The sequence below is a fragment of the Cucumis melo genome, chromosome 7, assembly GCF_025177605.1.
Source record: "Cucumis melo cultivar AY chromosome 7, USDA_Cmelo_AY_1.0, whole genome shotgun sequence".
Taxonomy (NCBI): Eukaryota; Viridiplantae; Streptophyta; class Magnoliopsida; order Cucurbitales; family Cucurbitaceae; genus Cucumis; species Cucumis melo.
Genome location: NC_066863.1, coordinates 230,832 through 243,732, shown reverse-complemented (window position 1 = coordinate 243,732; position 12,901 = coordinate 230,832). Strand labels below are relative to the sequence as shown.

The 12,901-nt window shown below is 36.8% G+C and overlaps 2 protein-coding genes and 1 long non-coding RNA gene across 5 annotated transcripts; 2 read left to right on the top strand and 1 right to left on the bottom strand.

Annotated features, from left to right (window-relative positions):
* The first annotated feature begins 163 nt into the window (after window positions 1–163).
* Window positions 164–1,408, top strand: LOC103493837 (uncharacterized). The gene is made up of 2 exons (XR_538523.3): window positions 164–407; window positions 1,252–1,408. It is a non-coding gene; the product is annotated as an uncharacterized LOC103493837 (long non-coding RNA).
* Window positions 1,409–3,085: 1,677 nt separating this feature from the next.
* On the bottom strand, window positions 3,086–12,842 carry LOC103493836 (protein CUP-SHAPED COTYLEDON 3-like). 3 transcript variants are annotated; one of them, XM_051087762.1, is made up of 5 exons: window positions 12,549–12,842; window positions 6,070–6,493; window positions 5,392–5,599; window positions 4,477–4,751; window positions 3,086–4,003 (listed from the first exon to the last, which is right to left on the bottom strand). In XM_051087762.1, the coding sequence occupies exons 3-5, from the start codon at window positions 5,591–5,593 to the stop codon at window positions 3,236–3,238; spliced, it is 1,245 nt and encodes a 414-aa protein (XP_050943719.1). In that variant the 5' UTR covers window positions 5,594–5,599; window positions 6,070–6,493; window positions 12,549–12,842; the 3' UTR covers window positions 3,086–3,235. The 3 variants fall into 3 exon arrangements, with proteins under 3 accessions (XP_050943719.1, XP_016901299.2, XP_050943718.1); XM_017045810.2 differs by lacking the exon at window positions 6,070–6,493; XM_051087761.1 differs by lacking the exons at window positions 6,070–6,493; window positions 12,549–12,842 and having other exon boundaries at window positions 5,392–5,828.
* Window positions 10,638–12,184, top strand: LOC103493835 (cysteine protease XCP2). Its single transcript, XM_008454780.3, has 4 exons — window positions 10,638–11,144; window positions 11,232–11,467; window positions 11,567–11,707; window positions 11,797–12,184. Exons 1-4 carry the CDS (start codon window positions 10,694–10,696, stop codon window positions 12,010–12,012), a joined length of 1,044 nt encoding a protein of 347 aa, XP_008453002.1. The 5' UTR covers window positions 10,638–10,693; the 3' UTR covers window positions 12,013–12,184.
* Window positions 12,843–12,901: the final 59 nt, after the last annotated feature.

The following is a 12,901-nucleotide window of genomic DNA, read 5'->3' as shown; positions in this document are numbered from 1 at the left end:
TATTCAAAAAGTATAAAGTATGTGTTAGAAAAAAGAGAAATGGGCTGGTTCTTTACCGCCTTCGGGTTATAGGCCCAAAACTCCAAGGAAACATAAGGCCCAAGTTTGAGTGTCAATGGGCCTTAACGGTGTGAGCTGGCGGCATATAAAGTGTAATGAAGCAAAGCAACTTCCCAACTGGACTTTTATACATCAATTCGTGTTGGAAGTGGAAGATCTGCAGAAGAAGAATAATGGCGCTGATGAGAGGAGAACCCCTGCTGAGGAAGCTCGCCGCGCTCGCTCAGTACGTCGTTCTTCCGGGAGCCATGGCCGCCGCTCTCATTTACTCTCCTCCCGATTACATCTACTCCAAGAAAGACGATAAGTCTTCCAAATAGGACTCTTTCCCCTTCTTTCACCGAACGGTTCGTCTTCATCTTACTCCCTTAGGGTTACTGTTTTACAATTCATTCTTATTCTAAAATGTTGATACACGATCTTATCTGACTGCTGCATATTGTATGTTGATCTTATCTTGAATGAATGCTCGTTGTGGTTGCAATCAGCAATTTATGTTTCGTGTATCTGATAATCATCGATTACGAAATGGATAGTGGTTATATCTAATGTATTTAAATTCCTGATTTCGCCTAGTTAAGAAACGCGTGCGTACAATTTCCTCGTCGTCGTGATTGGGGCTTGTACCAAGCGTATTGAACTTGTTTCTTCATTTATTACTCTTCCTCGGGTGCCTCCTAGTCGATCTTTCGTTGATAATTTTTTTTTGACTTAGTGTGAATTTAGCCCGAATAGACTAGCTTTGGAAGGGACGAAAGCAGTAGGCTCTATAGATCAAATTGCATCTGGCTTGAACAAACTAGCTTTGGAGTGTTTATCTTTTCGTAGGATCATCATCTAGATGACCAGCCATGTAATGGCCGTAGTAGTTGTTGATTATGCATTATTGCTTGAACGTAAGGTTTCTTATTCTGGATAGTAACCACCCAACACGCACAAAGGAAAAAGGAAAATTGCACGAACACTAGCCATCTATCCCCCGTGGGGTTTAAAGGCTATCTGTGCTGCACGATAGTTTCTTGATACCTCTTTTCTCTACGTATGGATTTCAAATTAAGGCTTAAATTTGCAGAAACAAAAGTTTGGGAATTACGTTGAAAACTATATGCATTATAAGCTTTGGTATTTTTTCTTTTTGCTTCACTCAATAAGTTGGAATTGGACTTGATTTTCTGTTTTCTTTTTATGCAGGACCACCTGATCATGTAGGCTTGCATCTGCAGTGTCGTATTTCTCTTATGTTGATAATGGTGTGTACTGGACTTGTTGTCATGTCTCAATAACTAGTCATTTGTCTTACTTTTGTGGCTTCGCCTTGGGAGAAATAATAATCATTTGTTTCCTTGAAGGATAAGCAAGACGGGAAGTATAGATTTTTTTTTTCCCTCTTCTTTTTCTCTTTATAAATTTTGAAGAAATTCTATGTGATACATATCCTTTGAAGCAGAGACTGAAACATGGAAGTGGGAACTTTATGGGATACATACTCTAGATTTCATATGCTTATATATCAAAAATTGAACAGTTATAAAATGATGGAATTGAAGATTCCCCACGACCACACGAACATACATATTCATTCACAGTTCACACAGTCCTAAAGTACTAAACCTTTGGTTCTGCCCACTGTTGAATTGAAATCAAAATTTCCACTTTTAGGTGACTTGGAGTGTTGACAATGACAGAGGATAAAGATGTTTCATGGAGAGATTATCATAGCAAATAATTAAAAAGCCACTCCCAACTGGGTTGAGTGTGTTAATAACAGGGAAAGAAGATACTTGGAGCAGACTTGAGTAATTGCTATTAAGTTATAATTTTAGTAGATAAAATACCAAACTTGGCTTGTGTTCGATTTAAGTTTAAAAAAATTTAAATGCTTTTGTTGCAATTGCCATCATTTCTCTTCCAAGTTTCAAGACTTCACATCATTATTTTACAGCTTTACAGTGGGAAGGCTCGCTGCTGACATGTGGTTATGGAAGAAATATTTTCAAAAATTTAAATAAACAAACAGTAATTGTTAGCGTTATTTTATCAAGCATTGGTGACAATAAACTCTCCATTGCTCTCAATATTTGGTGTGACATAAAGTGTATGGAACTCAAAGATGAAGTTGTTCAAAATGGCAATTTCAGAGGAGTGGTTTATCTATCTCTTACAACTCCAGCAAGCACTCCAACCCAACCATAACCATGCATGAATTTGGGGATTTAGTTTCAAAGTTTCAGCCTCAGTCTGGGGATGGAAAATTTATGAGCTTTAAAGTTGTAAGCAATGATTGAGGGGAGGGATTGGCATGGGAAGAAGAGAAGAGGATAATGGATTACACTGCAAACTGTGTCAGGTATTATTGTGGCGGAATAACTATGTTTTTTATGAATGGAGGGGTTGTGGTTGGAGACAAAAACAACAAAGGAAGATTTGGGGTCCTTTGGTTCACAGTTGATTCAAGATTTTAGAATCCAAACATGATTTTGATGGCCCCATCCCCGTACTCGTTTTATTTTGTCATTACCCAATGCTTGCGGAGTAGATATGTCTGTTCCCTCATATAATACTAATTATTTTTTAGAGGCTACTTTTCTGTGCCACTCTCGTGATTCGGATTCATCAACACCAGCCTCCTTTTCTTTTCCTTTCTTTTCTTTTCTTTGCTAAATGATGGTCTCCAAACTTATTCCCCACCAAATAATAATAAATCATCCAATTCCCACACAATACAATACAATACAACCCTACTTCCAATACCCAATCAATTGCAGGTGATGTCAAAAAATGTGTTAAACAATCCCTTCAAATTGAATCTCATCCATGGTGTCAAATCCAGCTAAACCTGCCCTCACCTAATCTCACCCCATCAACAGATTCTCAATCTAGAGCAGAGCGGCCACAACCACAACTATGATTTTCTTATATATTTGGTAGCCCTCTTAAATATACATTACAATTCACGTCTAGGCTGGACAGGTGGTGTTTCTTTTTCCAATAGTGCAACGGTTACGTAGAGAAACGGACAATCAGATTTAAGCTTTTTAGCTAAAGAAATGGAAATCATGGATTTTAAAGAAATATTTGGTACATACAAAAGATTACAGATACAGATTGGACGTTACGCTACAAACGCTTACTAGAAAAAAGAAAAAGAAAAAGAAAGAAATAGGAAAAGAGATGTTTAAGCATCTAAAGGCCAAGATTCTCCATGAGCATGGAGGATGTTGATGCGAGGATCTAACATAGTTTGATAGGAGGGCCTGTTGAAGGAGATTGAAGTTGATATGTCATGAAGAGACACGTGGGCAGGCAGAGTTGGTGGTGAATTGCATTCTGTTTCAAAAAACAAGGGATGTTGATGGTAAGAACAAGGAGAACCATTTGGCACCATCATCTTCTTGATATCCATCAAGTTTGAGTTGGCCTCTGCTTCAGCGGCCTCGAAATTATGGGTTGTAAAGCTGGGTGAGTCCGCTGCTTTGTTGAACTGTTGCTGCTGCTGCTGCTGCTGCTTTAGTAGTACTGTGGAATCTTGATGTGAGAGGAGAGACTTGAAGAGAGTGGATGGCGACGGAGCATACATGTTATTGTTGTTGTTGGCAGCATTCGTAATAATGGGGTTGATTGAGGTGGGGGATTTGTGTAGCTGCTCGCTCGAGGAAAGGAGGTTGGATTGGGACATCACTGAGCTCATAAACCTCTTCAGGTCGTTTTCAGGAGGCTGCCGAATCTGAAAAGGGTTTTGGAAAGCCTGCAATTGCAATTGCATTGCGGCTTGAGATTGACACTCTACCAATGTTGTTGTTGGGTTCGTCTCCAATAACGGAGGCAACGAGTTGGAGGTTGTGGACGATGATAACGCCGACTCCAGAAGATAAGTCTGACATTGGAACATTGAATTCTTTTTCTCGCCGTTCTTGTGAAATATTCTGCAAATAACCCATTCTTCCTGCAAATTGAAGAGCCGGAACAGGAAAAAAAAAGAGAGAGAGAGAGAGAGATAAGTTCAGAATACATTAACACAATTAATGAACATAATAATTAAACATGGCAATATTAATATTGATGTTTAACTTAAAAGGCGTGTATCATATGCATGAAAGTTAAAAGAAAAAGGAAAAAAACAAGAAAAGGAAGAAAAGCTAATAAGGACTACAGCACATTGCACCATTTCCAGAGATAAACTTAGCAGTGGTTAAATCAATCGCATCACATCAAAAACTTACCCCCCAAAGTAAATAATAGAAGAAAGAACAGTGTAGCTTCGGAAAGATGCAGTACTTTTATGGAATATAAAATAAGTCAACTCAAAAGAGGACAAAAAGAAAAGGGGTTAAGTGGTATTGCAGGTTAATAGCATGATTCGCACGGTGCGAGAATGCACGTGCGGTGGGTGGTGAGAGAGTTGATTGTTGGCATTACCTTGCAGGCATGGCGGTAAGAGAAATCGCCGTCTAAGCGGTACTCATGCATCACCCACTTGGTTTTCTCTCCACGTGGAGCTCTGCCTTTGTAAAACACGAGCGTCTTCTTCATCCCAAGTAAAGATCCATTTGATGCACTGTAAACCTCTCTGTCTTTTCCGGTGGCTTTCCAGTAACCAGCTCCGGTTGCCCTATTTGTCCTTAACCCTGTTGGGTACTTCCGGTCCCGTAAACTGTAGAAGTACCATTCTCTTTCCCCCATCTTTGCAACATCTGAAAATAACCAACACGCAACATATTGTTAAAAACCCACCATTTCTTCTTCTATTAGGCGTACCCATTTTCCTTTCTCTTCTTTCCCCCCCCCCCCCCCCTCTCTCTCTCTCTTAGCTCCACATTTATTAGAGTCTACCATTTTGTCGGCAGTTCAGAAACTTTTACAGGGAGCGAGTAGATTTTGTAGCATTGTTAAATGGAAAACGTAATACTGGCTACACAACCCCACCGATCATTGAAAGTTGGCAAGAACCTATCTCTAGTATTATGGCCAGGAAAAAAAAGGATAACACTTGTGAACTTGAAATAAGTGTTCCTTCTACCTGCTAGTTAATTTTAACATTCCTTTTGCCTTGAAGATCACGAAGTGGTAACTAAACTTAATAGAAGACTAAAAGAGAGAACACGTTTTACTTTTCCATCTTAAAGAAGTAGAGAGAATCCGCAGCCGGAAGTCTACAATTTCAAGAAGAAACAAAAATGATAAACAGATGGTAGGAACATTTTGATACAAGTACCCGCACTGGTTAAAGGAAGAAAAAAAAAGGCTCAGCTTTTCCCAAAGAATGGTGCATGAGATAATGAGTAAGGTGATGAGAATCATGTATGTAATGAGTGTATATATATAGTAGGGTACCTGGAAGTTCCCATGGTTCACATCGATTAAGATCTACCTCAGCTATCTCCACACCGCAGAAGCTGCCCTTGAAAACCTTCGAAGCCAAATAAAATGTGATAAGTTCCTCGTCAGTTGGGTGAAACCTGAAACCTGGAGGCAAACCCTGCTCGTTTAACTCCTCGCCATTCAGTTCAGATAAAATTTGCTCCATTGCCAACATGTTTGTCTGTGGATGTGCAAAGGAAAGAGTTGAAGAAATAAAGACAGAAGGGAGGAGAGATTATAAAGAAAGGGTAAATTATATAGAGATGATTATAGAGCACTGAAACCAAAAAAGAAAGAAAAAATATGAGGAAATGAGGAGGCCAGAGAGATATAGATTTGAGATTCTTAAAATGCTTTCATGGGGACCTAGAGAAACGCACCTGAAAAAGGCCTTCCCTTCCGGGACTAGGTAGCCAACAAAATTATATTTTATTAATATGTTTTTTTTCCTTTTTGTTTGGGAGAAAAAAGAGAAAGGAAAAAGGGGCGGTTTGGTAGGAGAATGTTAAATGCGAAAGTTAGTGTGATACCTCATTTATCTGTGCGTATGGTTGTTATCAGGATAAACAAATAAATAAAAGTGAGATAACAATCTAATATATACAAGGGAAAGGACGAGTAAGGAGCTGAGAAATAATGAGATCATCATACTTTCTTTTCTTTTTATTTTCTTGAAAATCGAGATCATCAATATCAGACGAGCTTAATCCTTTGCTTTTCCATGCCTTCCAAAACTGCATCAACTTTTAACCCTATAAATGTACGCATATGGTTTCTCACACACACACACTACATTATCAAACCAAAACAAAAAAACAAAAAAAGGGTAAACCCATTGGATAATAATATTATCAACAGTGAAAATGAGGGTATGGAAGGAAGAAAGAGAAAGGAGATAATGAAGGAGATAAAGGGGACAGAGTAGAATGGGAATAGAACTTAGGGTGGGGCACTTGAGTCTTGATTGTAATAAATGATTTGGTGGGCTGTTTTATGCAATTCCAAGTGTGGTGGTCATTGCAATGCAATGCAATGCAATGAAATCAGTCGGCGTTGCACGTGTACGTATCATCACCTAATAATAATAATAATTATTATTATTAATTTAATGAAACACAACACACAAGAATAGTTATGGCCACTGAGTGAAGTAAAAGATAATAGAACTGCAACGCCAAAGATTTACTGATGCATTTGTGTATTGTAATAGCCGAATAATAGGTGTAGGTTTACATAAGCCTAGCTATTTGGGCGCTGCTTTCGTTTTCTTTAAATTGCTTTGAGCTGGAATGGGGGGAAATTTCACTGTGCCTAAACCCCACACGTACTCACACACTCCTCTTCTACCCTTCGCATTTTAAGCAATTTTTTCTTCTTAATCAATCAATGTATGGAAAATAGGAGGACGTTGATGTGTGGCGTTGTCAAAGAGTCAGTGCAGCTGGGGACATGAGAATTTAAGGCATGGCACACTCCAATTCAATGCACAGAGGCTGCTTATTAATATATTAATGTGTCAACACAAAGAAAATTGGCCTCCAAAGAAATTTTTATTTTTAATTTCCTTTTATTTGTAAATGGAAGAGGAATGAATGCATGCACTAACACGTACACACGTGCTAAGGAAGGCTTTGTTTTTGTTATATTGGGAGGATGCAAATGAAAAGACAAGTCAATGTGTATAAAGGCAACAGGTTGCGTGGGACCTCAAATTCGTCGATTTGTCGTTTTTTTTTAAACAAAAAAATTCAAATCCAATGAGGGTATGTATAAATAAAAATAATACACAAGGGAAGGAGTTGAAACTGTCGAGTAACTAGTAGTAAGGAGGAAGGAGGTGGATGGGTGGAGCTGGAAAGCACGAAGCACAAGCAGAAGAAAAGGTGCAACTTTTAGAAAATACAGGGACCACTCTGCAAATAATCTCATCAGATTTCGAAAGAAAATCGAAAAAATTCGAAATGATTGGGGTTTATATGTAAACCTATATATTATTTAAAAAGGAAATATGATTGTATTGTATTGTATTTGTATTGGGGCCGTTGAGTTGAGAGAGTTGAGTTGCAGAAGGCAGATCGATTCTCTATTATTGTCTGTCATTAATGAATTTCAAAACAGAAAACGAGAGAAAGGTGAAGCCATTTGGTATTGGCGATGATACGTCATCCTTCTTCCTTCCTTCTCCCCATTCCGTGTTTGTTAATTAACAACACCAACCCTTACACTTACACTTATACTTACACACCTCAATAATAGGGGTAGACTTGGTAATTTTTCGAAGGCAATATAGGCTTGGTTTAGTTGGACAAAATAGAAAGAAAAAAAGAAAAAGAGGGGCAGAATAGGTAATTTCACATAATATCTCCCTTAAAGGGGAAAAAAAAGAAAAAGAAAAGGCCGTACAAAAGGGAGGCAGAAGAAGGAGAGGGACCACGAGGCTGAGTCATTGGTGAAAACGGAAGGGGAAGAGAGTGGAAAAATAATTGGGGAAAGAGCAGAACACAACAGAACAGATGAGAGTCTGAATAAATAAATAAAGAAATAATAGAAAAGGTGCAATTATTAAACAACAATTGTCTCTTATTTACTCATTCACTCTTGACTTCCACTTGCTTTTAGTTTTGTCACTCTCCTCAACTTCACATTCCCATTCATTCTCCAAGTTCTTCAATTCATTTCCCCCTTGGGGCTTCAGCTCAGAAATTCTACCCTATTTAATGTAAAACTGTGGAGGAAACCATTCTAATCTGTTATTAAATTAAAAATCTCCGAGTGGAAGTATATACACACAAACATGTGTCTGTAACCAGATGCCAGATTCAACATCACTAACCGTTTCTTAACAAATTAAACAACTCCTAATACTACCGTTGATTGCAATGCATCGTACTCTCACTTTTAACACCGCTTTTGGCCTCCTTTATCCAAAAGCATGGTGTTTGGCAGTTTTTAGGTCCACATTTTGAACGATAAAGAAAAACTAATTTCAAAAGCTTCATTGGTAGGTTTCAGATTTGTTGAAGTTAGTGCCTAAACTAATCTGTAGTCTGTAGGCAGAGTCACTTCATTATTTCAATTCATGGAGATAGTGAACTCAATAATCTAAATAAGCATACTTACCAACTATAAGCTCAACCACGAAAGTCAAACCAATGAAACTAAAGTCCTTCCCCCCAATTAAGGTCATGGTCGGTTAATTGGAAAGCATGGCTATCCCAATCCTTGTCACCGCCCCGTTTCATTTTCCATTTCCACAAAATTACCTATTAATTTTTACAGAGTTTAGAGCAGAGATTATTTTCCCACAAAGATCAGGTTAGGGAAACTAATCCTAATTTACTCTTTCTGTTAAAAATTAAATTAATTTCTATTTGAGAGAAAATCTACTTCATATAACAAAATGATTAGCCGGGTAAATTATCTAATTGTTGATATATATATATATATATATAAAACCATTCAACTTTATTATCCAAAGTCAAACCATATAAGCTATTAAACAATAGAAATAGAAATTTGAATATTTTATTATATAATTAGTGTATAAAAATGTATACACATGGGATACACGAGGCGAGGTGAAGTTAGAAAATGTATTCCGAGTCTTCATCCCTGTTTAGCTTCAAATAATATTTTTCCACTCTCATTCTCCACCCAAGTGAGGATTGATGACCCATAAAATGATGGTCCCATGGGCAAAATGAACACTGATCTATTAAGTGTAATTAAACATTTTTATAAAACATCTTTCTTTCTAAGATTAAATTAGTTCTTATTTTTTAAGAACTCCAAAGTGGAAGAATCAATATGTTCTTTTATTTATCAAATTTTAGGAAAAATTTGTTTTTATTCCTACCTACGTTTTCAAATGTTATATTTTTAACCCTTATCATTAATTTCAATTTGAGTTTCTGAGTTTTGATCCTTAAGTTTTTAGATTTGCATTTTTAATACTAATTTTCACTAAATAATCGATTAGTCTTTAAGGTTAATATTTATTAATTAATTAAAAAGAATTCTAATGAATTAAGTTTCACTATTTTTTTCTTCTGTTGATATTTATTTTTATTTTTTCAAAATATTAATCAATAGACATTAGTTCAAACATTGAAGTGTACTTAGAATAAAAATATAGATGTTAAAAAGTGCAAATTTTGAAATCAATAAGTTAAATTTAAACAAAATTTAACTTTTCTGAGCTATTGTTTTAAATCGCAATACCGTTCTATATATTTTCAAATATAACAAATTTCTTTACCTATCAATAATAAATATTTGTAGACACTAATTAAACATTAGTAATAAATGATACTAATTTGTTAGTATTTATCGATGTCAGTGATAGATTGTAAAATTTTATTATATTGTGAATATTTTGATTTATTTTGTTATATTTAAAACAACATTTTTTATACTAAGAAAATAAGCTGAAACCAAACTCCAAACTCAAAAACTATAAATGTAACATTCTTAAACATAGAGAACAATTAAAACTTAAACTCAAAGACTAGAAAAGAAAATCTCAAAATTATATTATCAGAATTTAAAAGCATGTTATCTTTAAAAGGGTTTGTATTCAACTTTCGTTATCCATTTAAGTTAATACAATAATGGGAAGTTTAATAATGTTTATTGTACCTAGCATACGTAAAAATGCCCCTAGGCTGATATAAAATGTGTATCGTGAGTAAAAGATCTAGTTTCTTTCCTTCTTCATTTGGAGGTCTTGTTGAAGATATTATTTTTTCCAAATGCTATTAATTCCTCTTTTTACGTGACATCCTCAAGAAGAAAATAAATGTGTTATGTTCTAGCTGCTTTAGCATCTCTTAAAGTTAATAACCCCTAGCCTTTAGGCCATTACTGTGACCTTATAAGCGGTTTGGACATACTTAGTAACCCCAAAATAGTAACTCTGTTTAGGATAAAAGAGAAAAACCTTTCCTTTAGTTTGAAGTGGAACCAAATTTTTTCAGACATTTAGCAAACTACATGAATGAGAATGACAGAAAGCGTAGATTCGAAGTCAGTTAATACCACAAACCATTCTTAAAGACTGGGTATGGGTATCAATATTCCGATATAGATATGTATAAATATATATATTATATCAACTTTGCTTGTAAGCAACACTTAGCTGCACACAAACACATTCATTCGTTCCTCCTAGTATAAATGATTCCCTACATCTCTTCGTTCCTCCAACCCATTCTTTCTGCCTTTTCTCCAATCAACAATATTTACAAATTCCAAGACAAGAGAGCAAGCATTAACAATGGCTCTGTCTAAGTTACTGCCTCTAGCTATGTGCATGTCCCTTTTTGTCGTAACAAGTTTTGGGAAGGACTTTTCTATTGTGGGTTACTTGCCAGAGGACTTAACTTCAATGGATAAACTAATTGAGCTATTCGAAGAATGGATATCAAACCATGGAAAGATTTATGAGACTATCGAAGAAAAGTGGCACAGATTTGAGGTGTTTAAAGACAACTTGAAGCACATTGACGAAACAAACAAAAAAGTGAGTAGTTATTGGCTTGGACTTAATGAGTTTGCTGATTTGACCCACCAAGAGTTTAAAAATATGTACCTTGGTCTAAAAGTTGAGTCCTCTCGAACAAGGCAATCCCCAGAAGAGTTCACCTACAAGGATGTAGATTTGCCCAAGTCGGTGGATTGGAGAAAGAAAGGAGCTGTCACTCGTGTCAAGAACCAAGGTTCATGTGGTAAGTAATATATCTAATTTCCATTATGCGTTAATATATCCATATAAAGAGGATATTCAGCTGTGAGTGGGCTTTGAAATTGCACAGGTAGCTGCTGGGCATTTTCCACCGTTGCTGCAGTTGAGGGGATAAATAAGATTGTTGGTGGAAATTTGACTTCGTTATCAGAGCAGGAACTAATTGATTGCGATAGACCTTATAACAATGGATGCCATGGGGGCCTCATGGATTACGCATTTTCTTTTATTGTGTCTAGTGGTGGACTTCACAAGGAAGAAGACTACCCTTATCTTGAGGAGGAAAGCACTTGCGATAACAAAAAGGTAAAAGCAAATACCAACTGATCAACCCCCAGATCCCATTTTTGGACATTGTATTGGACAATACATATACAACTAAATTTTTATATTTCTTCTCTTCAGGGGGAATTGGAGGTAGTGACAATCTCTGGCTATAAAGACGTACCGGAGAACAACGAGGCCAGCCTCATAAAGGCTTTGGCACACCAGCCGGTCAGCGTGGCCATAGAAGCTTCAGGAAGAGATTTCCAATTCTACAGCGGGGTAAGAAAAATTTGGAACTGATCATAGGGACATTTCTTGGTTCAACTATTTGGGTCTAATCCAGTTATCAACGTTACAACTTTGTGCAGGGCGTTTTTGATGGACCCTGTGGAACCCAGCTTGATCATGGAGTCACAGCCGTTGGATATGGATCGTCAAAGGGAGTGGACTACATCATTGTGAAGAACTCATGGGGACCCAAATGGGGGGAGAAAGGATACATAAGAATGAAGAGGAACACTGGGAAGCCTGCAGGGCTCTGTGGAATCAATAAAATGGCTTCCTATCCTACTAAATCTAAGTGATAAAAACGAAATTAATTGTCCCTTAGTTTCCCATTTTATATTCCTAAGACATGGCTCTTAACTTTTATTTCTTTGTTTTCTTCTCTCTCCCCTAACGACATACGATTCTGAAGAATATGTATAGACAATGATCTTGTGAGAGAAAAGCAATGGAACATGATACTTCCTCTGATACAGTATTCTACTTGACATTACGAATATGCAATTAGATCATATCCGAATGATTGAATGTATAGCACTCCAGCAGGGAAAGAATTATAGGAAATAGATAAAGGTTGCTTTAGTGAATTAGTCAATTAGAAGAAATAGATTCATAGTCTATTAGAGTTGCTTATTTGTTAATTTGGTCGATACATCAAGTCAACTCCTCCACGATTTTTAATTACTCTACATTCTACAATGAGTCTTTCAAACTTAGCAAATTATGCGTATGAAAGAAAAATGAAAATGTCGTCAAATTTTGGTGTTGAAGTTTGTCAAGAAATACGCAAGAACTTCGTGGCAATGTCAGGCATAAAACAATATCGGTATAATACCTGGAACTGCGGCCATAGAGTACCCAGAACGCTGCAATCCGCAATGAAAGCTCCAGATTCCGATTACCAGAAGGAACCAAAAAAGGGAGACACGCAACATTACGGCTGCGCCTACTGCAGAAACAAAAACTGAATCAGGAGAGTCCATCACCATCACCGTCGCCGTCGGAGTGCCGTATCTGGTAGTAGTGAGTTTTATTCGATTCGATGATCGGCGAAGAAGGCTCAATCATGCGGCAATGACAATCATTTTGAAAGGGAATAAATTAATTTTGGCGGTATCAAAGCACTTTGGGCGCCATTTCATAACCTAATTAGTTACCAGACTGCCTCCATTATTATTTTAATTTTCC

Excerpts from the sequence above, each read along its gene's own strand:
- LOC103493835 (XM_008454780.3), top strand. The coding sequence starts at position 10,694 with ATGGCTCTGTCTAAGTTACTGCCTCTAGCTATGTGCATGTCCCTTTTT. Across the intron at positions 11,145-11,231 it reads CAAGAACCAAGGTTCATGTG|GTAGCTGCTGGGCATTTTCC; the intron begins GTAAGTAATATA and ends GAAATTGCACAG. Across the intron at positions 11,468-11,566 it reads GCACTTGCGATAACAAAAAG|GGGGAATTGGAGGTAGTGAC; the intron begins GTAAAAGCAAAT and ends TCTTCTCTTCAG.
- LOC103493836 (XM_051087762.1), bottom strand. The coding sequence starts at position 5,593 with ATGTTGGCAATGGAGCAAATTTTATCTGAACTGAATGGCGAGGAGTTA. Across the intron at positions 4,752-5,391 it reads TGAACCATGGGAACTTCCAG|ATGTTGCAAAGATGGGGGAA; the intron begins GTACCCTACTAT and ends GGTTATTTTCAG. Across the intron at positions 4,004-4,476 it reads CTTACCGCCATGCCTGCAAG|GAAGAATGGGTTATTTGCAG; the intron begins GTAATGCCAACA and ends TTCAATTTGCAG.